The sequence below is a fragment of the Salvia hispanica genome, chromosome 4 (genome assembly GCF_029641045.1).
Source record: "Salvia hispanica isolate PSC_SH4W2 chromosome 4, Shi_PSC_v1, whole genome shotgun sequence".
NCBI classification, from domain to species: domain Eukaryota; kingdom Viridiplantae; phylum Streptophyta; class Magnoliopsida; order Lamiales; family Lamiaceae; genus Salvia; species Salvia hispanica.
Window position 1 is genome coordinate 49,094,027 of NC_142695.1, and position 25,475 is coordinate 49,119,501.

Below are 25,475 nucleotides of genomic sequence, written 5' to 3' on the forward strand. Positions count from 1 at the left end.
TATTTCGAACATACTTTCAAAAATACTAGGACTGATTCAGTTAGACAAGATATAAGAACAATCCTAAAATTTTCATCTAATTAAGTTTTTCCTCCTTCTTTTAATCTAAATAGAATTAGAAGTCTGGAAATAACCACGCTATTTAACACACGTCTCTAAAATAACTCAAACAAATTGTAGTATGATCTAATGACTAGAATTGAAGCCAAATAAATTCCATTATACATAATTAAACATTAATCAATGATTAAGTATCTACGTGTGCCAAGGACAATGGACACAACTAACCTATCATTTCATTGCAAATTACACCAAGAATAACTAAAACCATAGGCATCATGGCGTTCTTTCAATTGACAGGAGTTGTTCGTCTCTGAATCACTCTCCTTCTCTTTCCTGCACTTTTCTCAAATTTTTCGTAAAATCAATAATATTTAAAACTTTTTTTTTATTTTTTGTTTGTATCCGCCTTTTGTTCTAAAAGAGTGAACTACATAAATGGTACCTGATCTTTCACTTTCGCACATAAATGGTATTTGATCTTTATTTTATATCGTTTTTGGTATCTATTAATCACATTTTTGGTACCTGATGTAATTTTCATCCCAAAATACCCTCTAAACAAATTCATTTTTCCATTTGTGTCATAAAGGGTATTTTGGGCATTGACAAAACTAGTACCAAAAGTGATATTATAATACATTCTCTCATTCTCCTCACTATTTATAGTACTATTATGTTTAATCAATATTAATATTATTATTTTGATATTATAAATTAATAATTAATTTATTTTTTAATATCATTTAAATATATTTATTCATAATTATAGTTATAATTATATTTAATTATTATAATAATATTACTATTATAATTGTAAAATTAGTAATAATTAATAAATAATTATTATTATTTTATATTAAATTAATAACTAATCAATATAGTCTTAGTCAAAATTTAAAATTGTGAATTATATTCATAATGATAAAGAGTTGAATATTTTTAGTTAGGTGTTTCAACCCTAAAATGAGTATAAATAATTTAATTAAAATATTCAATTAATTTAATTACTTTAAATAATTAATTTAATTAGGTGTTTTGTTATTGATTTATATTATGAATGCAATTAGATGTATGTATAAAACACTAAAAAGAAAGAAGAGAAAAGAAAAGGAGGAAACATAAACTAAGGAAAAAAAGAAAGAAGAAAGGAAGATAAAATACTAAAAAGAAAGAAAAAAAATGAAGAATAAACTAAAGAAATAAAAAAAAAAATCACATATTTGGTTCTATTTGATTGAAATTTCCAAAAATATCCTCCATAACAAAAAAATCACATATTTAGTATCTAGGGTTATTTTTGTCATGGGGTACCAAAAACGATATAAAATAAAGATCAGGTACCATTTATGTGCGAAAGTGAAAGATTAGGTACCGTTTATATAGTTCACTCTTTTTAAAATCCAAGGGAAAGAAGTACTAAGTTGGATAGTAAACAAGGACCTTAAATATTACTGTCTTCCCACTGTTAATACTTAATAGTCTCATTTCTTTTAGATGCGAGTTTTAAAAAATATTACGAAAAATGAATAAAAGAAAGTTAGTAGAATATAAGTCTCACTTATGTATAAGTTTTAAATGATATGTGGGTCAAATGAATTAGTGGAATGTGAGACACTTATGATTTATAATGGAGACTCCTATCCGTTGACATGCCAAATAGAAAAATGAGACTCCTATAATCCTATTCTTAGAATTTGGAGTATGTATTTTTCATGTTTCTAAGAACTAAATTAGTACTACATTTTTATAAATAAATTTAATATCTATAAGTCAATCTATACCGAACATAAAAAGTCTAGTACTACTACTAAATCAGAATCAGAATATTTTTCCAATAGTACTCCTAGAATTAAAATTAAACAAACGAGGCTCAAATATAAGATAAGTAATCTATTTTCCTTTTTAACTTTTCCTTTTACTTTATACTTAGATAGTTAGATTCATCTATTTATACTTTTTTTTGGTATCCAAAACAAATAATGTCATTTCTAAAAAAACATAATTATTTCTTATATTTTATTCATTTTTTTTTTATTTCTCATATCTTATGAAGTCTCCGGCAGCTATGGTGAAGTATATCCCTTTGTGCTCCGGCTAAGATTTTTGAGGAGGGTGAATGGAAGATAACATCATCCGTGTACCCTAACTACAAATTAGTATGTATGTGGGGACTGATTTTTGAGGGCCATATGGCACTTCATTAATGAGATTTTACATTATTTAAAACACAAATAAAAAAGATTTTGGATTATATAGAGTACTCTTATGTGCGTTTATTTCTTACTCATCCGAAACAATTTTGGAATTACTCATTTATTTATTACTCTCTCTGTCCCAAAATTTAGTTATGGAATGAGTTTTAAGAAATTGGTGGAGTGTGTAATAAATGAAGTGAGGTAGTAGTTGTTGAAGTGTGTAATAATTGAGTGAAGTAGTGGAAAGTGGGATCCTTTTAGGGCATCCACAATGAGGCGGAGGATGCGACGCCCTAAGCCCCGCCCTATGCGCTGCCACATCAGCATTTTATCCTCCGCCCCTTCTACCTGCAATGAGGCGGACTATAGCCCGCCCTAAGCCACGCCCTAAGCATTTTATCTATTATTTAAATATTTAAATACTTCAAAATTTGGAAAAAAAAAAACTTCATTTCATTAAAATTAAAACATTACAATGCGAAATAAAAAAACTACAAATTCTCAACGGTGGTTGCGGTTCCAAACTTCTTCAATCATGTCGGTCATCAGCTGAATATGATCTTGTTGGCTACGCATTGAGGTCTGTCGCTGTAGAACCTCACCGAAGCCCAGCGGTAATCCTCGAGTGACAGACGGGGTCACCGTGCTGGAGCTAGATCCGGCTTCATCATCCACCCAATCGGTGACATGTCCAACTTCTTGTTCGACTATCATGTTATGCATGATGATGCACACATACATGACGTCGGCGATGACTTCCTTGAACCATAAACGCGTCGGACCTTTCAGGATTGCCCACCGCGATTGGAGCACCCCAAAAGCTCGCTCCACATCCTTCCGCGCAGACTCCTGCTTTGCCGCAAACAAGACTCTCCCGTCACCAATTGGGCAGCTGATCGTCTTCAAAAAAACAGGTCACCTTGGGTATATGTCATCAGCCAAGTAGTACCCCATATGATGTTTGTGGTCCGTCTGCAGCCATCCGATGTACTCAAATCGTTGTTGTCGGGATTCATTTTTGAGAAGATGAGAGAAAATAATTGAAGAGAAATTGGAGAGATGTGAAATGGTAGAGAATTGTGGTGTTTAAATAAGAAAAAATTTTGGTAAAAAAAAAAAACGCGTGAGCATCGTCCGTCACATCGTTCGCGATGCCACATTGGCGGATGATGCGACGGACGATGAGCATCGTCTGCGGACGATGGTTAAGCCATCGTCAGCGAAGCCACAGTGGCGGACGATGCGACGGGTCCGTCGCATCGCCCACCCCATTGTGGATGTTCTTAACTTTTTGTGTGTTTAGGATTTTGTTTTGTTTTATTTTTATGAAAATAATGACATTTGAGTGTAAATTTTATCAATAATGAGGATAAATTTTATGTCCAAATATGATAAATTATAAATAAAACTTTTAAAACAAGACTCTAAACTGTGACAAGGGGAGCATGATATAAAGATTGAACCATTTTCAAGCATCTGTACCGTGCGAAAAATCTTGAAACTGTAACAAGAACCAAGTCCCGTTGACTGAATAGAAATGAAAGGACATATCATCGCTACAGCTGTAATTACAATTCTCCACTCTTAATTATTTACTGAAAAATTATTTAAAATATCCATATCTAGATCCAAATGTATACGATGGAGTATTTGCCATGCCAGTATTTTAATTTAGTTGATCTTGATCATCATGATTCGATACAATAGTTCTCAGTTATTTATAATTAATTTGATCCGGTTGTTACCTCACATTTACACTATAGAATTGATATACTACTAAAAACTTCAACTAACAATACATCATACTACATGCCAACGCATCTTGTTATAATTGTTATAAGAGTATAGTAAATGATTTGATTTGAGAAGTTATATATCTATTCTTTTATTATTTTGGAAAAAAATATACGTATGTACTACTTTCAGAAAATATAAAGAAAGATGGATTTTAAATTGATTTTAAAAAAAAATAATTAATACATATAATCCTAGACTTAACACGATCTAGAACTATGACGAACATTTATTGATACAACTATACAAGTATTCTTTTCATCATGCTTGGTTTATTGTCTTAAACTTATCTTCAGATTAGTCATCATCAACACGATAAATATGTCGTAATATGAGAATTAACATTCGTACAATTTGATCCGTCAGCTCCGACGCAATTTCATACGATTTAAAACAATTTAAATAGTACTACTCCATAGTAAATTAGAACAATTTACATGACAAAGTTTGATGAAATTGGCTAAGAAGTGGAGAAAAGAGGGAGGTGTAGTATATTTAAAATCCCATTGTAGAGTTTACCCGTTGTAAACAATAGTAAAATATCTTAAGGCCCTCTTCAAAAGAAAATCTAAAGGTGTCTCTGTCATACATCACCATACATTGATAAAATGCAAATGTATCATTATAAAATTGTTGATGACAGCGTTTTTATGGTAGTTAATTGGGTTTTGGCATTTTTTTTATTCTTTTTAGTTGGGATTTGATTTTATACACGTATTATTATAAAAATGTATCGTCAAAGCTTCCCAGTAGCAAACTTCATATTTTAATTTTTTTAAAGAAATGTTTATCAAGAAGATTTGAAATGATATGAGAGGTTGAGATGATTGGCTTTGGTAGTTGAAAATACATTAATGTTCGTGGATTAATTTATTTTTAATTCGAAGCAATATGTCCGCATTCGCAGAATTAAATCATTGAGTTGATGCTGGTCCACTATGAATATATATATATATATATATATGGAGATGTATTCAAATCCTTTTCATATCTTTTGTCTTTTTACTTATATAGGGATGTACTAAGATGACAACCCTCTTTATTGTAACACCATACCACCATTTTAGGCCATTAGATCTAAAAATCGTGTGCTTGTCATGCTGTCACGTGTAAAAATACGGAAGAGTAAAATAGGAAATTTTTAATTTTACGTTACCAGATTGCAGTGCTGTTCATTGAATATTGCAGTCTTACCACAACAATATTGCAGTTTACCACGACTGCAATATCTAATACTGTAGACTGCAAACCCGTGTTTTTTCACGAAACTTAATCCTAGGCGTCCATAGATGAGATCTAACGGACTATATTGGTGGTATGATGTTATCCTATCTATGGTGACACCCTAATGCACCCCTATATATATATATATAATGACATATCCACATATGAATTAATTCTTCCCTCTTCCGGGAAGCTAAAGATGAATATAGTTTAGGCAAGTTTTTTTGTTGTGAATGTCAATGTCTCGAGGTAACATAAACATACATAACATATAGTATCTCGATCGATCTCTTCATATTATCAATAATCATAATTTTTCATTTTGTAGGTAAGATTGTTGGTGCAACCGCCGTTGGTCTCGCTGCCGCCGCTGTGATACACTTCCGTCGCCGTCGGTCCACACTCTCCAAACATGATTTCAACCACCTTGCTCCGCTCCTGCAACAGACGGAATCCGGCCGGCTTGGAAAAATCGAGAAATTTTCCCATTATCTTGGTATTTATTTATGCTATAAATATGGAGTAAATAAATTATACACACGTGTTTGATTTTGATTGGATAATATGGCAGCAAGGCAGATTGGATTTGAAGATGAAACAGAGTGCCCACAGCTCATAAAATTAGCATATGAATACCTCAAGAGATCCAAAGGAGTTGATGATAAAATATATGAATATTTCGCCAAACACCCAAATGCAGAGGATTTGTATGTTAATTTGGTTGAAGAACTTGAAAGATGCATTCTTGGATACTTAGCTTTTCACTGGACTCATGCCTCTCTCTTGATTACCCAGGTCCTTTTCTTTCATTTCTTTATCAGATATAATTTCCAAAATCATGCAATATTTTAAATTTTAGTTTTAAAATATTCTGGACGCAATTGCCCCCAGATTTTGTAGAGAAGTTGATATACTGTGGGGAAATGTCGTCCCAAATATCATTAATAATATTGAATATTTTTCATAATTAGTCTAAAGTTAGAAATCAAATGGTAAAACATTAGGACAACGTATCATATCGTCAACTTTTATTTTAGAAAAAGTTAATAATGTGGAGATTAATTTGCAGATACTGAGCGTTGATTCTGAACAGAAAAGGCTGAAGGAGTTTGTAATGGCAGCTACAAGGTTAGACTTCACCATTTTACTTCTTTTTTTTTTTATTAATCAGTAGGCATGAATAAATTATTCTGGTTAGGTACCGGACTTTTGAATTATATTCATGGTTAACAATGACATTAAATTATATTAAGAAGTAATAATGTTAAAATAATGCCCAGCCCTGCGGCAAGTCCCGATCCATCTCCTAATACATACTCGCAAACATAATAAATGATGGTGGGGTCCATCACTTATATTTGTGAGTGTGTATTAGGAGATGGATCGAGATTTATCGTAGGTGATCCTCTCCGATGATTAACTTGGATTCCAAATATCTTCAAACGTGGATCATATCTGGCTCATCTCAGTTTGATTTTGGTCGAATCAACGGTCTGGTCCCAACCCATTAAAAAAAATCTGGCATCTCTATCCATTTAAATTGATAGCTTATTTTGAGGAATGAGAACCATCGACAATGGCGATATTGCAGCTCTGTCCCAATCTTTTTGAGTTGTGAGATTTGTCCCCGTTCTTTGTTTAGTCCTCCATTATCAACTGCCTCTCTCTTTGAATGCCGGCGATACCCTGGGCCCACCAGTTTTCATTTCGAAATAAAATAAACAGTAAAATCCTATATACTAGTACTATACGATTCTCATATGATTGCGACAAAATTGCCTCATGACTAGCTTGCAATAAATGCATGATGCCAAACATAACCTTCCATAATTCTTACATATATACTGTACTTAAACAATTAGTTAGAGCTGTCAGTCTGTCACCAATTCAGCCCAGCCACTCGTTTCAGTTTCTATTTCGATTTCGAGCAATGTAAATATTAAGGGATAAATAACTTTTTGTCATGTCTAGATATTTGGCTTATGGCAACAAAATACACTATAGTAGTATAATAAAATAAGTCAGATACTAGTACATTATTTGAATATCTCTTTACTTGAGAAATAAATTCTTTTGTGGAGTAATCATATTGTTACACAATTCTTTTTCACTTCCTCATTCCAGTATTATTTTATTTTTTATCCAGGAAGCTAAGGTTTGATAAGACGATAAAGGACCTGAAGGTGACGAGAGTATTCTCGACACTAGTGGAGGAATTGAAAGCAATCGGAGCTGAACCTTCGGACGTCATGGCTCCGGTGGCTCTCAGCCAACGGAGCCCCGTCCTCCTCCTTATGGGCGGCGGCATGGGCGCTGGCAAGAGCACTGTCCTTAAGGACATCATGAAAGAGTAATGCCCTTTATAACTTATTACTTACCATTTCTAGTTAACTTCATGAAAATTAAAGTGTGTAATTGTGTAGATCATTCTGGTCGGGAGCAGCAGCAAATGCGGTGGTCGTGGAGGCCGATGCTTTCAAGGAGACAGACGTCATCTACCGTGCCTTGAGCTTAAGAGGCCATCATCAAGACATGCTTCAGACAGCTGAACTCGTGCACCAATCTTCCACGGATGCTGCATCGTCTCTCCTAGTGACCGCCCTCAACGAAGGGCGGGACGTCATCATGGATGGCACCCTTTCATGGGAGCCCTTCGTAGAACAGACTATTGCAATGGCCAGAAACGTCCACAGACGCCGCTACAGGATGGGAGTAGGCTACAAGGTCGAAGAGGATGGCTCCATCACAGAGAACTATTGGGCTCCAGTCGAGGAGGACGAGGAGACCATCAAGGACAGGAAGCCTTATAGGATTGAGTTGGTTGGAGTTGTGTGTGATCCCTATCTTGCTGTTGTTAGAGGAATAAGGTCAGTTTCATTTGTTTTTTTTTTTCCTAAATGAATGAAATATATTGGTGAGTTTCATTTGTTGCAAACTCAGTTGGATGCAATATATAAAAATAAATCCATGAGGCGGACAATATCTAACTAATGTGCAGTCGACGGCCCTAATAAAATAAATGGACCTTGCTATATGATTTTCAATATTTGAATCTTGTTGCAGGAGAGCAATACAAATAGGGAGAGCAGTGAGGGTGCAATCACAGCTGAAATCACACAAGAGATTTGCTAATGCATTTCAAAAATACACTGAGCTCGTTGATAATGCTAGACTATATTGCACCAACGTGCCGGGAGGCCCTCCTAGGGTAAGCCCGATCCATCCATGATTACGTGAAATGTCTGGCTTTGTCACTGATGATATTGATTTTGTGCAGTTGATAGCATGGAAAGATGGAGGAAGCAAACTGTTGGTGGATAGAGATGATATAAAGAGTTTGACAACAGTGAAAGAGTTGAATGAGGAAGCAGAGTCGATATACGAGCTGTACAAGCATCCAAGCACAATGTACGAAGCTGGGTCAGTTTGGAATGATATAGTGCTGCAGCCAACTAGGTCTGCGCTTCAATTGGAGCTTAAAACTGCCATCAACACCATTGAAACTCATGTTTCTTCATGAGATTCTGACTCTGTTTTTGTTGGTTGTATTGTTTCATGATCTAATTAACTGTATGAAAATACTTCCATGCATTTTACCCTTTCTTGTATTAACTTCACAGTACAAGGAAATTTTAATCGTGAATGTCACGTGTCAATTTGGAAATTTACAATTAACTAACTATGATGTTTAAAACATATAGAGATAATTAATAAAGTTATTTGTCCAATTGTCCTTAAATACTGAAATTCCACAAGACAATCTAAATACTGCTTTCCACATTTCTTTTCATCACACCATCATAGTGCAATTTTATTGTGAAAGTCTCATCTATATTTAACACAAGTCAATTTAATAACTAAACATATTCATAAAATTAGTTCCAAGCATTTACATATTCTTTCCGCCCCATAACACCCAACACAGATGAATATTTGAATTGGGATCATCGTCAACCAATATACGATCATAGTATTATAACACACAAAAAAGTACATAGGACAATATAGAATATATGGACCACCATATTCCATAAAAGGGACCACACTCACTTTTCAAAATTGGGGAACAACTTCGAAATAGGACCACGAACACTTTCCGAAGGTAAAAGAAAATGAGAATCAAATCAAGCCAACCTTCTCTATTTTCAATCGGGGGATGACTTCTAGTGCTTTGAACTTGATCCTCCTCTCAAAGGAGGGATGGATGTCGCGTGTGCGACGACACCCAACTCATGGGGAAGAAGATTCCCGCTAACGATTGATGATTAGTTTCAACAAAAATTCAGAAAACTGAGAGAACTAGGGTGAGTTCGTTGAGTGTTCTTGGGTTGAATGAGAATGAAGAAAGAGGAATGGGACAAAATGCTTTTTTAAGATTGGAATTCAAATTTTATATTTTGGTACAAAAACATGTTGATCATTAGTTATTGACAATGCCATAACAAAATGGCAAAAAATGGACCAATCTTATAGGTTAGGGATACGGAAGCACCAATTATAAGTTATGTACTAAAATCGTGAAATAATCATATGTTTGATAAGAATATAGTATAAAAATAAAATTGCATTCCACTAATCTTTTCCCCCAATTTTCCTTTACATTTTTTATAATCCGCACAGAATCAAAGTGCGACTATGTACCATGGATGAAGGGAATATTAATTTGATCTGAATTTAAAATCATAAGACAATATGATGAATGTTTATAGGACATAAATAATATAATGAAATTATGATTTTGTGAAAATCTGATTAAAAAGTTATGAAGATAGCAGGATAAATTCGTAAAACATATGGGATTTCTAAAAAATGATTATGGGCTTTTGGACCCACTCTATGTGCCCTAACATATAAGTACTCTTGAAGCAACCATGGTAACTGCTCTATTTTTCTCACTCCGTCCAATCTGTATTTGAGACTTTTACTTATATATTTCAGGTAGGTGGTGGTCAGGTGCCGAAGAAGAGAACGTTGAAGAAGTTTAGCTTCCGCGGGGTTGATCTGGATGCTCTACTTGATATGTCCACCGATGATCTCGTCAAGCTCCTCAGTGCCCGACCCAGAAGACCCATATTCCTTTCTATTTTACGTTTGGTTTATGTTTCTTTCTCGGATTTAGAATGGAATTGTACAATCGCAAGTGGTTTCAGATACATATTGTTAATTAGAATTTGAAGCATTCCTATGTTATTGCTTGAGTTAAATAAACAAATTATAGCTCTTAAATTGTTGATTTCTTTGGATTAACTTCTGAATGTTGAACGAGCAGTTTTCAGAGAGGTTTGAAGAGGAAGCCCATGGCAAGTTGCGCAAGGCAGTAAGTGGTTGCATCTTCACTTTTTATAGGCATTCATATCCTTTGGTTTGTGATTTTCTATGTCCTAACTGGTGTGGAATATATGAACTATTCCAGAAACGTGAAACCCCAGCAGGGGAGAAGCCGGACTCACGTGAGGAACATGATCATTGTTCCTGAGATGATAGGGAGTGTACAACGGAAACACCTTTAACCCTCTTGAAATCAAGCCTGAGATGATTGGCCATTACCTCGCTGACTTCTCTATCTCCTAGACTCCTACAAACCAGTCAAGCACGGTACGCCTGGTATTGGTGCCACCCACTCCTCACCATTCATTCCTCTCAAGTAAAACTTTGCTCGTGCATTGGCTAGGCTAGCTTTTTGAGTGTTTCTCAAATTTTGTAATTCTCATACCCAATTTTGCATATTGGATAACTATTTTGTTTCACCTTGTTTTAGTGTTACTTTTCACCAACTAATCCTTGTTTTGTTCATTACAATAGCACCCAAAATCATTAGCTTACTTAGCTCTTATTCAAGAAGATTCATTTATCCCAAGCTACGCTTCTTTCTACTCACTCCTTGTTGTCGCATTTAAGTATTTTCTACACTAACATCAAACATTTTCAACAATCCTCTCCATTCATTCTACTAGAATGTTGTAATAATTGAATGAACAATTACATAAAGCTCTCTACGATGATTAACCGAGAACGATGGAGAAGGAGCATAAACTGTATAGCGGAAGCGTACCTTGATCCATAACGAATTGAACAGTGGAATTGCTTTGCAGTGGCTATGGATCTTCCAAACGATCAGAGACATTCTTCGCAATAGTCTGCCGAGAGAATACAGAGATATCGAATGTTCTTCTGACGTCTGGGGACCATAACCCTAGCTTATATTTATATTAAATATAAACCCCTTTATTTTCTATTCGGTCCCTCATCTAATAGAAAATCACTTTATGGTATCTACACTTATTTTCATAACAATTAAATACACTTTAGCCCAAACTTTAATCTTTATTGGATCACTTTAATTGGGCAACTGAAAAATAGCCATACACATTAAATTAATCATGTGGAAGCCCAAATTTCTAACAATCTCCCACTTGGGCAACACATGACACCAAATAAATATGTATAAACCGAATGAGCGCTCAAAAGTGCTATCACATAGTGTATTTCCGAACAATCTTATTATCAACCATATCGACATAGGACTAAAGGGGCAGTCACCATATTTTTTCATGATTAAACCCATCAGTAATCACATATGCAAATATAATCAACAACAGATCAATTATGGAGTGTAGCATGAAAATTTCATGCAAGGTGATCATACATGCCTATTTCCAACTGGTCCTCCCAAATTGAGATCAAACCCAAAATAATGGACAAAACATAATACTTTATTTCTGCAGAGAATAACATGAGTTTTATAACTACATGTTCAAAACACAATATAGAGCAATAACCAAAACTACTCCCACTGAACGAAGGTATCCTTAAACAACATAACACCCATTTGGGCTACTTGCCCATGAAAGACCTTAGGACCTTAGGTGATAGTCCCTTAATGATTGGATTTGTAATCATCAAATCCATTCCCTTATGCTCTATATGTATTTGTCCATTCCGAACCCTTTATTTAACAACCAGGAAATTCCTGTTGTTTTAGAATATAATACTGCAGAGTTATTGTCACAACATAACTTAAGCAGTCTTTCAATACCTTACAATATGCAGCCTAGTGACAAAATTTCACAGTCATATTCATTAACTAGATGCCCCAAAACAAGTTACGAATTCTGTTGTCATGGCAGAAGTAGCTACAAGTGTTTGCTCAACACTTCTCCACGAAATGGCTCTACAGCCAACAGACACACGTAACCTAAAATGGATCCTTTACTGTATTGGCATCTAACAAAATCAGAATCAAAATGCCTAAAGATCTCTCCAAATGATCTAATTTTCTGTATGCGAGCATGTAATGCTTAGTTCTCTATAAATATCTCGTAACCCGTTTTGCTGCTTCTTAATGATCCATATCGGGTTATTGAAATATCTTCCCAACATATAAACAATTAAAACCAAATTGGGTCTAATACACACTTGAACACACATTAGGCTCCCACTCACCGAAGCATATGGAACCTTCTGCATTTTCTAAATCTCAAGATTTATCTTAGGGCACTGAATGGGACTAGGTTTGTCTCCTTTAGTCATAGGGGTATTTCTTTACTTGCAATTATGCATCTCAAATACTTTAGGCACCTTTTCGCTATATCCCTTCTGTGACAATCGAAAATTATTTCTTTCGATTCCAAATACAAAAGAGGCTTCCCCAAGATCTTTCATTTCAAATTTCTTCGCGAGAAAATTCTTGGTGTTAGTGCAACATATTCTTATCGAAAATTATTTCTTTCGATACACAAGAAGATGCATTTTCTCCCACTGAACTTGTAATACACACAACCATCAATAGCATTCTTTCTGAATCCAAATGAAAAAACTACTTCATAAAATTTGTGGTACCATTGACGAGAGTCTTAATTGAGGTTGTTGAGATTGACTTTAAATGATATCATCCGCATGAAATTGAATGTTTACAACAATATCATCTTGAGGTTCTTAATATGCTTCTTCTTCAATGATAGTAATTGATACCTGATCATTGTCAGAAGCAGTAGTAGGTGTCTATACAGACTCCTCCTCAAAAGTAATGTTCCTTAACACATTCTTCCCCCCAAACTCAACATCCTCAAGGAATACTATATTTCTCGTCCCAAAAATTAGTTCCTTTTGTGGGATCATAAAGTTAAAAAACCCCTAAATTTTTCTAGAAGACCAAAGTGAGAATATATGCTACAGTCTTTAATGCCTTTCCCTAAAGCGAATGCGACAAGGAAGAATGATAAATCATACTCCTTCGCATATCTTTAAGAGTTTTATTTCGTCTTTTAGCTACACCACTCATGCTAGGCGATCCCGACATGGTGTACAAAAGGACGATCCAACACTCTTCAAAACAGAAGGCAAAGGGTCTTTGACATTGTTCACCTGAGCAGTCACATCTGTCGCAGTATTCGCCACCACGATCAGATTTGACTTTCTTAATGCCTTTGTTGAGTTGGAGCTCAACATAAGCCTTGAATATTTTGAACGTGTCTAAAGCCTCAGACTTTTAATAGATTAAATGTAGGTGCCCAAACAAGAATATTCGCCTATGAATGATATAAAATATTGTTGATCATTCCAAGAAACCGAAGTGAATGAACCACAAATGTCCGTATATATCAATTCTAAAATGTATAGCTCTATTGGCACCTAATTTCTTAAGTTTGGTCTGCTTTCCTTCGATACATTAAACACACAAATCAAGTTCTGTAAAGATAAATGTATTCAATACAACATATGATACAAGTCTCACAATCCTTTATTTTGAGATATAACCAAAACACTTGTGTCATAAATTAACCAAATTCTAATTCTTTAATTTTTTTTAGTCCCTTTTGATTCAACATGTAAAGCTTCTGAATATGAAGTAACATAACTGAACATACAAAGATTGTTATATGCACTTAAGGAAACAGTGCCCACAATACTAGAATTATTTGAAGGAAGAACTTTACTATTTCTGAATGAACAAGAGAAACCAAATTTGTCCAAAGCAGAAATAGAAACCAAATTTTGTCTAAAAGACAGTACAATAAGGTATCCTTCAAAGAAAGAATAATTCCAGTCTTTAATAACAATCTACAATGTCCAATAGTCTCTACTTCCACCGATTTGTCATGTCCCACATAGATGTATCTTTCACCATCAATTGACTTTCGGTAGCTCAGACAGTCTTGCACTGATAACCTTATGTGAGTAGTAGCACCAGAATCTACCCACTAAATATCATTAGGGACTAAATCCAAATTAACTTTAGAACAGACCAAACACAAGAATTGTAACTTCCTTTGCACGCCAAGCGTGATATTTACAATTCTTCTTTTTATATTCATGTTTACCACAAAAGAAACAACTATCATTATCTTTATGTTGTTTCTTTTGTGATCAACCCTTATTCATAGTAGCATTCTCAATACACTCTCTTAATGCCCTTTTACTTTATTTCTTGAGATACTGACCAGACGTGCAACACCAAATGCACAAGCAAGTCTTTAAAGTTCAAGCTTTAGTGAAGCAACGTGAGACATTTGCATAATGTGCTCCCTTATGTTGCCCTTGCCCTTATACTTTATTGAGATCAAGCATGCTTGTCTCAACCTTATCGTTTTTCACAAAACGTTCCTTAATTTTGGCAAGGTATTCACTTGGCCGTAGTGATATACTTTGATGCAGTGCCTCGAAAGGCTTCTGGGATGCTACACCTAATGATCAGTAGACTTACACGATTAGAGTATTCCCACTTCTCATAGTTTCTCCTTTGATAAGAAGCACTATAGTCCGTAGGAGAAGTAGGTTGTTCAATCCTCAGCGCGTAATCTAGATCCATGCAACCCAGAGCAATCAAAATACAATCTTTGCAATCCCTAAAATTTGACCCATTCAACACTAACATATTGTTCATGTTGGAAGAAACTGCAAAAGCAGACATCATAATTGAACAGAGAACAAAACCAAATAAATTGTCATGCTCACATCATAAAATTCAAATAAAATGGTAACATCTCGAGGTACCGACACAAAATTCATACCAAGTCTTTGGACAGTAATATGAACTTGTAAGTGGTAACCTCTATGTAGTGATCAAACACTGACAATAAAATCATGTCAAGTAATGTCCACCTTTGGGCATCACAATTACTTACACAAAAACTGGATAATTGTCACCCATTTATCACCACAGATATGTATGTATCTCGTGCCAAATAATAATCTTCCTTTGGGCCGACTAATATCCGCATTAAAAATACACACACATCACCGTCCTAATATTCGCAATAAAGAAGTCTAGACAAGAGAGGTTACTTTTGCAACGTCTTGTTTCGACTAATCTACTTTGAACATTAGTAAAACATTACGAGGTTTCGAGCACAACATCCACATCAAGTCTTTTGACAGTAATGTGAACTTGCAAGTGGCAACCTCCTTATAGTGATCAAACACTGACAATAAAATCATGTCAAATAGTGTCCACCTTTGGGCATCACACTACTTACACGAAAACTGAATAATTGTCACGTATTCATCACCAAAGATATGCGTGTATTTCGTGCCAAATATTAATCTTCCTTTGGGCCGACTAATATCCGCATTAAAATACACACATCAATAAAAGGAACATGAGATGCACCAAAATTATTGAATTTAAAATTTTAAAACTGAATACAAACACTCGCAAGGGAGTCGTTTATAATTTTCTGGAATATAGTGGCCAGCCAACGAGTCACTGGGTTCGCGTACCTTGCGAACTCAGCAAGTCGCTAAATCCTGACGGCCAGCCCTATAACTCCCCAGCAAATCGCAAATTGCTGACTCCTTATGGGATTTCATATAATTTTTCCAAATCCGATTTTCATTAAAATCGACAAAATCCAAATTTTGATGTTTCCCAAAATTGCAACCAACAAACATAAAAATATTCAAAAACAACATCAAAACAGCCGAACAATACCATATAGCTCAATTCATACCATGACAATGAATTACCAATAAAAAGAATTCCTAATTTTTCAATCTATCATCCGAAGTTCCAAACAAATACTATATACGTGCATAAAAAATGCCGAAAAGGAATTCACGCAGCACGAATACATCGCCATACGTTAAACTTATATACATATATTACGTACGGCAACAAATATATATATATTTGGCAACAAATAAACCATAATCATGGAAACATGAATACACCGCAATAAAAAAAAAACGGAAATATGCCAATATGGAATCAGAATTATTTTAATCATGGCAATCATCTCAATTTACATTAACATAAGATACGACAATATTCTTAATACACAACAAAAGGAAAGAATCAATTTGTTGTAATATTTTAATAAGGCAGATTTGCACATAATTGAAAAAGATTCTCGGCCATAGCAATCCACAATCAAAACATGCTTTGAAACACGTGTAAAACAATAACAACAATTCAATTCCGTAAATTAACGATTCAGAATGCGCAACGATAACAGAAACATTGTACCTTGATCCAAAATTAATTCGACTCATACGAAAAAACAGATTGAATCACAGACAATGAAACAATAAAAACAGCCGCATGATTTTAATTTTAAAATCGAAAAACCATAATTCCCTTTTCCCAATTCTCAGATAATCATCAATAAAGTGGCTCTGATACCACTTGTTGTAATAATTGAATGAACAATTACATAAAGCTCTCTACGATGATTAACCGAGAACGATGGAGAAGGAGCATAAACTGTATAGCGGAAGCGTACCTTGATCCATAACGAATTGAACGGTGGAATTGCTTTGCAGCGGCTATGGATCTTCCAAACGATTAGAGACATTCTTCGCAATAGTCTGCCGAGAGAATACAGAGATATCGAATGTTCTTCTGACGTATGGGGACCATAACCCTAGCTTATATTTATATTAAATATAAACCCCTTTATTTTCTATTCGGTACCTCATCAAATAGAAAATCACTTTATGGTATCTACACTTATTTCCATAACAATTAAATACACTTTAGCCCAAACTTTAATCTTTATTGGATCACTTTAATTGGGCAACTGAAAAATAGCCATACACATTAAATTAGTCATGTGGAAGCCCAAATTTCTAACATAGAACCCTTTTATGTTTCGTATGAGAAGTGATAATAGCGATATGACATTTTGATATTTATGTATAAAATGACATGGATATATTTGGCTTAATCGTGAATGATCAAAGTAACCTTAAGAATGAATCTAGTCTAATACATAAATTTTAGTTTGTAAAATACTGAGATATAGGAGATGATATATCAGTATGCGTATCACAGGATAAGTGAGCAGCGTTTAATTTGTAGTGTTTGATTCACAAGAAAAATTACCAATCATTGTGCTAAAAATCAAAATACATGTAAATGAAATGATCATTCATTATGCTAAACATTAAAATACAAGTGATTGAAATGACTATTCATTGTGCTAAAAGTCGAATACAAAATATTGGTAAGTACATTTTACAAAATAAAATAATTAATATAATTAAAATATGTGTAATATTCTAATGCTTATAGCACCCTAATCCAAAATCAAGATCAAATCTCCACTCTTAGATTTTAAAATGAGTGGATGAGATTAAATCTTACGAATCTCAATAAATAGTAGACAAAATATCAATAAAAGGGTAATATCGTCATTATGTTATCATATGATAATTTTCGTGAATGTTTTTTTATATCAACATAGTGTATTACAAATATCAACAATATGACATAAGAATATCAACACTAGTACAAGAAAATATCAACACATATTTATTGAGATTTTTACATGGTTTTATTGAGATTTTTTATGTATTTGTTGATAAAATTCTGGTTATTAATATTTACGAAAACTAAAATAAAAATAATCAAATTTCATCATCCGAACGTCATCGGAACATATGCAATTGAGATCTCGTAAATGAAAATACAAAGACACGTGTCAAAGTTTTGTATTGTTTCACAGAAGTGGACCTAGTTCGGTAAATGACCAGCTCACTCCAATTTCCAACCTTTTAATTATTTTAATATTTAATCAATTTTATCTTTATATGTTAATCAATTTAAGTACTATAGAGTAAGAAATTCACATTTTTTTCTTGACTAACCATATTAGCTAAAACTCAAGAAATTAAGATTAAGATTGAGAATTTTTGACAAATACTGCGACAAATCAGTACAGATGGTCGAAACAAATTAAAATCATGTAAACTAAGAATTCGGAAAAATCAAATGACACAAATTATGCACAGAATTGCAACACGCAATGCTTCTTTCAAAATTCCCCCTTTCAAATTTTATCATTTAATGACATCTCAGATCCGTTTCTTTTTGACAGACAAATTATGTACAAGCAAGGATCTCTCTCACTCTCTCAAACCTGGGCTGAAATTTTCTCCGTAGCAGAGTATCAGCTTTGCTTTTAATCAAGCTGCCTGTTTTCGATTTTCATCCAAGTAAGAATTTTCCACCGATGTATCAAATGCACCGTTTCAATATCTAGTTTTCTATAGTTTTATTTTGGATTTCAGTTTATTTGACGCTTATAAATTCATGAATATTGTTAAATTCCTGCTTCCCCCTCCTCCAAAAAGGTGTATCTTGTAGACTCATCGGATTAGGATTGCGATTATGTGCAGTTAAAACTGTTTTTTTAACAAAAAAATCTATTTAAAATTGTTAATGTTGGCATTAGATTTGGTGTCACAAATTGATCTGTGTTGTCCATGGCGATCTGCATACACACCACATTTATTTGTGGGTGTTTTGGCCCTTTGGAATTGTGAGTTCAACTATAATAAAAATCGTGTCTTTTATTTGTATACATAGAGATTATTGTGCCTCTATGAGTTTTCAAGCAACAAATGATGGGCCATTTTATCGTTTTGGTGAACTGAAATGTTATGTTTTTTTAATATGTCTGCAATCGAATTATCCCTTTCTTGTTGTATGTAGGTCACTGATATGCTGCGAGAAGTAGTATTAACCCATCAAGTGTGGGTTTCTGTTAAGAGTGTGGACATAAACAAAGAGATCCTAGCAAGCTATGTAGTTGGACGCTCTCTAAAGCAATTGTCCAAAGACAAGGCCTGCAAACATGGCTACATGCTTGCGGTAACCAAATTGATCCGTATAGGGCGCGGAGAGAACAAGCTCTGTCCAGAACACATTCTTTTTCCAGTAGTCTTTCGCTGCCGAGTCTTTATACCTGTGGCTGGGGAGGTCTTGACCGGGGTAGTGCAACACGTGGTTATGGGTGGTGTCTTTCTCAAATCTGGACCCATGCACATGGTTTACTTATCAACCCGACTTATGCCAAATTACTTATTTGTTCCGGGGGAGAGAACCTATGTTCGGGACGACTCATCCAAGATTGGGATTGGTGTGGTGGTGCGATACTCCGTCTATGCTGTTAGGTGGATTGAGGACAAGTATAGGGAATTTAGAGTTCTGGCAACTATCGATGCGGATGGCCTTGGGCCGGTTGCTTTGAACGGCTTAGATGGCATAGCTTCCTGAAGTACTATTGAGAATGAGAGGTATATGCTTACAAGTTGTTTGTAAACGTGTCCAAGACTTTAACTTATAGTGTAGAAGAAAAATGGGAGCTACATCTTTAGAGAAGCTCTGTAATTCTTATCTTTTTAATTATCATGAGAGTATCTCTGTGGATATGTATGATTTCCTCGTTGTTTTAGTTCATTAGTTCTTATGTGTTCTCATTTGAAAATTCTCTACTAGCTTGTGATTGATCAACTTTGACCAAATTCTAGTTTTGCATACGAATTAGAACATGTTTATTTCATCAGATTTTGCAACGTATCAAAATGTGCTCAAGTTTTTGCTACACATTGAAACTCCAAAAAAAAGTACTAGCAACTAACCCACAAATTCAGAAGCTACACAAATGTGCTATACAATACCGGCAACCTAAAATCAACATCACAGAGCATATAGAAATGAAGAAAAAAAAGCAAAAATAAAACTAAAACACATGGCTAGTGAAAGCAAAGGCTTCTTGAACTCTGAGATTCAGGATTCTCCAAACTGCTTCTCCATGATTATCTGCCCGAGTTTTGTGTATAGTGCTCTCTGTTCCTCAAACGTCAGGTTCATTAGAATCTACAAAACCGACACAATTTTCAGTTATAAGGAGCAAACAATTGTATTCCTGTGTAGACGATCACAGGCACATACCTGGTCCATGATCATCTCGATTGACAGGCTCTGCGGTACAATGAACGATTGGTGATATATGTATGCAAAGACAGCCATCACCATCTGCATATTTGTCAGTGTTAATAACCAGAACATGGGAAGTACCTTAAGAGGACATAATTGTTACGAAATCAGTTCAAGAATTTAAGTTGGACGCAAATGTCAGCAACTGTTCAGACCAACTCAAACATCATTAAGACATTTATCAACTTCCAACTCAATTAAAAAACTACCTACTGCTTCTCGAACTACTTTTCCTCCCATCTTTCCATGTGCAGTGGAGCATTGCCATAATATCAGGGGATGGAAAAGAAAAATCAATACCCTATAACAACTATTCTATTCCAAATATACCTAATCAAAAAATGAGGACATGGTTGCATCTAGAATATTCAACAACAAAGTAAGAAGATTAACCACCAAGAGATAGCCATTGATGCGATGTACTGTAAAAATGGGGGGCAGTCATAAGGTGCAACTTTGAATTGTTAACTTGCAGTTCATAAATCACAATTTTTTTTGAAACCGACCTGGCAATCCATTCTATCTGTGATACCACCATGTCCAGGAATGCTATCTCCAAAATCCTGGAACAAACCAGAAAATTATCGAGAGGCAAGAGTATGTACAGAATTCCAACAAAAGAAATTTAACTTTGACAGATGGTTTCCAAACCTTGATTTTGAAAGCCCGTTTAAAGCCACTGGCGAAAAAGCCTCCAAAAGGTGCTATAATTGATGCAAAAAGACCAAGACATAATGCATGCCACTGGACAGGTAAAATAGATATCTCTCTCCAAGGAAACTGCAAGAAGTTTATTGTAGCTCATAATTAGCCAACTTTAAACTGGAGTTCACCAGGTAGAGTACAATGATGAATAAAATTAGCATTAAAATCAATTATCTTGATAAAAGTAAAGATCTTAGGTGATAAGAGCTATTACTGAGGCTCAAACAATAGATTAAGCAATTACCCATTCAGGAAACCACTGTGGGACAGTAAAATACTCGGGCTTAAACAGTGGACCAGGATCACATTCAAGCCAACCAGTCGACAAATCCTAAAAAAGTCACATAGAAAGTTTCAAGTGCTCCACCAACAAATAAAATAACAATAATCTCCAACTAAGAAATTGCCACAATTACCTTTCTTGGACATGTTAACCACTGGAACTGACCCAATACATTTGCCAGCTGAGGAAAAAAATGAGAAATTTGATAAATTTACTGCCAAAATCTTAGAACCAGCTCACCTATAACTATTAAGGTGGATTAGCCATAAATATACTTTCAAGTAGTTTAAAGATGAACTCATTCTAAGATACAAAAAGAGGCCTGTGAGTAAACAGATTAATCACTATTCATGATAACTTTTGGGAAATCTGAAACGATATACTACTATGGATTTGAAGAACAAAAATAGACCTTGGTAGCGAAACTAAAAACTTTTACTGAAGATGATGTATCCATTTTTTCAGGTTTTTATTGATAAAAATGGATGGCTTACTAACCACAAAGGCCGAGATCATAGTTGCAAAAGACGCTCCAATAAAGCCTTCCCATGTTTTCTTTGGTGAGAGTTTGATTAAAGGAGTTCTCCCGAAGAAGAACCCAAAAATGTAAGCAGCAATGTCATTGATGACAATAAGTGATGCTGGAAGAAGGAACCTGCAATTGTCGTTATCTTGTGCTTTAGGTTGTAACATAATAGTTCAAACTTATATAATACAATCAGCAAGCACCATTTCACTTCTTAGTAAATGGTCTATGATAGGTGTATGATTTAGGCCCTACTTTCAGGGAAAGCTAAGTTAAAGTCATCAAGATACACAAACAAAACAGTAAAAGGAATCACAGTAGTACAATTATCAGTAGTTAATTCATCCTCATTTATTCTTGAAAACAATTCTCCTACAGCATATTCAAGCTTTAATCTATGTAACTCTCTTTGTTGAATCACCCAGAAAGTTATAATCTTATTAGAGTAATATCACAATATTGGCACAAATATTTTGGGGGCACGAAATTGAAGCAAATAAACAAATTATAAAGAAGAATGACGGGGTTATAGAAATTGCATTTTTTGTTATCATCATCAGCCCATTCCCGTAACTACTAGTACTACTTTGGAGGTAGAAATCAAAAGCAATTCTTTACATTTTACAGTAAACAGGGAAACCAAAGTTGTCTTACCAGAATATTCCTTCAAAAATATTAGCCACTGTAAAGGCTGATTGGGTAAACACCACAATCAAAATCATATGCGTCCAAGCGTATTGGCTAAACTGATATTTGTACATCTTCTTCTTTAATGTAAGGATGAACCACATAAAACCTGAACCAACCAAGGGAGGTAATACTCAGTTTTGTTATCCAAATATGTACATGACATCTTACATTCTAGTACATAGACATTTAACAAACGGAAAAAGGAAATTCACTAGTTAAATACAGCCTAATGATGCATACAAAAATCTACAGAAGAAAAATGAGTAACAACAACCATTTACCAACCTGCGATATACAAGAAATAACAGGTAACCATATGATACTTTATAAGCTTTCCCACCAGCTTATACAAAAATTTGTCCATAGTCACAGTATTCACAAGCCTTTGACTGAGAATTCGACCATACACGAAAAGCATGACTGTGAAGAAGAAGTGCCTGAAGAGTATGAAGTGATCTCACGTAAGAGAATGTTAGACTAATAGACACGACAAAAAAACAAAGAGAGAGAGGAGGTCGGGATTAATGAGATAGATAGCAAGCTTAGCAAGTCCAAATTTATGTAATTGATGCCACCCTGTAATAACTATGCAAGCGGGTCAAAAAACAGAAAATTTCCAAATCATACAGAACAAGCTCAGGATTAAGGATTATTAAAATCTGAAGTCCGTAAAAGAGAATAACCTCAAAAATATGTGAGTTGGCAAAAAGCTAAGCTACTCACCAATTCAAAAGCCTAAAACCAGGGAGTTGCCGGTCTTCATGTGCCTTCCTAAGCAAATTGAACAGCTCCTTAGCCATAAATATTTGAATAACCACTACCATGGCCCATATATAAAGGTGACCCAAGTATATTATCGAGACAAAGCCTCCAATCATCCAAACAGTGGAATATGTGCGGATCAACATTGACTTGTACTTGTTACGGTCATTGAAAAGTAAACGCTCGCCATTTGTTTCAACTTCTGGAGGAACCTGACAAAAAAGGCAAATAAATGAAATCTTTGAAAGCAGTTCCAAATAAACTAGTAGAAGTCAAAAGCTAAAATAGCTTAAGGATATCTATAGATTGCCTAAGCAAAGAAAAACAAATGCAATATCAATGTACAGGGTTACTTTGAGTTATTTTAGTTACTTATATATGCAGCTGTAAATACTAATTACCAGAATTGAAATTAAAAATAACCAAACAAGTCCTGACAAACCTCATTTGAGCCTTTCCGCCGACGTAACCGTGCAGTAGGCCCACTAGGTGTTGATGGACCACCAGAACCAGTATCCCTGTCCATGGTTTCTCTATGTATACCCACTCGAAATATGTTCACTTTAGAATATCAAATTTTAAGAACCGAGAGCTAGCATTGGGAATTTGGAATGTTAAACCCCCGCTTGAATTCCCAAGTAGCTGGAATAACCAAAAACAGAGTCCTTATTAGTGCACAGCCAACCCATAAATCCAGAAGTTTTTCAACAGATTAAGGAAAATTAAACATTATTAGAATCTACAATTCCATAAATTCAGCCACTCAACTTAAAAATTTAAACAATTCTAAAGCCAAAATAAAACGACATGTGGAGAGTTTTCCAAAGGCATCTATCATATATATGCTTGCAACACATCTTCTATCTACAATTCTGCAATCTTACAGTCATGAGATATTCTCCAAAGCAATCTCTCCAGAATGATCAGAGTAAACGGAACATAGCACACAAACTTCTCTCAATCGCTCATCCTAATTCTAAAAGCAACCAAAATCGGCAAAAGCACACTATTACAACAAAATAGAAAAATAAGCTGTTTACCAATAACAATCATTCTCAAAATAAACACACTTGAACAGCCCAAAACAGAATCACAGCTTACAAATTCATAATACACCAATAACATAGCAGAAGAAGCAGCAATAAATACAGTGCCAAAAGGTTTTCTCCATCATGCTTCTACTACAATCGAAGGATTCATATAGCCAGAAACACTGGAGCCACTTCACGCAGATATACACAATTGAAACTGCGAAATGACAAATCTTCACCACTTAAACCCAAATTCAATTAAGAAATTACAATTGAAATAATGAGGAGGAACATGTGCATAATAACTTCACAACCCGGAGCTAAACAATTCAGCCGTCATTAACAGCAACTACACTGCTAAACAACACGGATATTAATTCATACAAGAAAAACTAGCAGCAGAGAGCTGTGAAGAAAAGCGAAACCTGAGCAATAACAAAGTGACGCGCTAACTGAGCAGAAGCGAAGAGATTCAAGAGCGAGGGAGATCTGACCTTTGCCTCTCTCTTTCTCTCTTTCTGTAGAGGGAAATGGAGAGTGGAATGGAGAGTTGAGATTGGTGGGCTTACTTCTTCACTAAACAGATTTGGGGTTGAAAATATATATTAACTCAAATTAAGAGGGTTTCAATAAAGTTTGTCGCAAGTGTTGTTTTTATCACTTATTATACTAATCATATTTGTTTAATACATTTCCTCTTTAATTAATCGGTCAAAACATTCGAAACCATCGTCGATCTAATTCTATTATTTAAATTATTGTAAAAACATTAAATTCGAAGTTATTAGCTCACTTTGTACTGGCCATTTATATTCAAGTTTTAACTTTATAGACGATTGATTAGACCATGAGGATATTTTGGCTGTTTACTAAGTCAATAAGCTATTATACTCCTATAACCCCATTACAAAATTCTAAAATTGCATAAAAATATAACAATCCAAAAATCTAATTCAAAAAATAAATAATTTAAAATCTAATA

The 25,475-nt window shown here is 34.6% G+C and overlaps 3 protein-coding genes across 4 annotated transcripts; 2 read left to right on the forward strand and 1 right to left on the reverse strand.

Moving 5' to 3' along the window:
* Window positions 1-5,439: 5,439 nt before the first annotated feature.
* LOC125193966 (calmodulin calcium-dependent NAD kinase) lies at window positions 5,440-8,919 on the forward strand. Its single transcript, XM_048091937.1, has 8 exons — window positions 5,440-5,525; window positions 5,605-5,772; window positions 5,848-6,071; window positions 6,346-6,404; window positions 7,423-7,626; window positions 7,700-8,143; window positions 8,340-8,484; window positions 8,554-8,919. Exons 1-8 carry the CDS (start codon window positions 5,510-5,512, stop codon window positions 8,794-8,796), a joined length of 1,503 nt encoding a protein of 500 aa, XP_047947894.1. The 5' UTR covers window positions 5,440-5,509; the 3' UTR covers window positions 8,797-8,919.
* Window positions 8,920-18,458: 9,539 nt separating this feature from the next.
* LOC125193969 (DNA-directed RNA polymerase subunit 7-like protein) lies at window positions 18,459-19,951 on the forward strand. The gene is made up of 2 exons (XM_048091940.2): window positions 18,459-18,710; window positions 19,210-19,951. The coding sequence occupies exon 2, from the start codon at window positions 19,219-19,221 to the stop codon at window positions 19,771-19,773; it is 555 nt and encodes a 184-aa protein (XP_047947897.1). The 5' UTR covers window positions 18,459-18,710; window positions 19,210-19,218; the 3' UTR covers window positions 19,774-19,951.
* A 161-nt stretch (window positions 19,952-20,112) lies between these two features.
* Window positions 20,113-25,132, reverse strand: LOC125193967 (phosphatidate cytidylyltransferase 1). 2 transcript variants are annotated; one of them, XM_089056500.1, is made up of 12 exons: window positions 24,988-25,132; window positions 23,905-24,104; window positions 23,424-23,674; window positions 22,986-23,137; window positions 22,665-22,806; window positions 21,983-22,139; window positions 21,618-21,665; window positions 21,446-21,532; window positions 21,148-21,276; window positions 21,003-21,059; window positions 20,452-20,535; window positions 20,113-20,376 (listed from the first exon to the last, which is right to left on the reverse strand). In XM_089056500.1, the coding sequence occupies exons 2-12, from the start codon at window positions 23,986-23,988 to the stop codon at window positions 20,287-20,289; spliced, it is 1,281 nt and encodes a 426-aa protein (XP_088912626.1). In that variant the 5' UTR covers window positions 23,989-24,104; window positions 24,988-25,132; the 3' UTR covers window positions 20,113-20,286. The 2 variants fall into 2 exon arrangements, with proteins under 2 accessions (XP_088912626.1, XP_047947895.1); XM_048091938.2 differs by having other exon boundaries at window positions 24,919-25,076.
* Window positions 25,133-25,475: the final 343 nt, after the last annotated feature.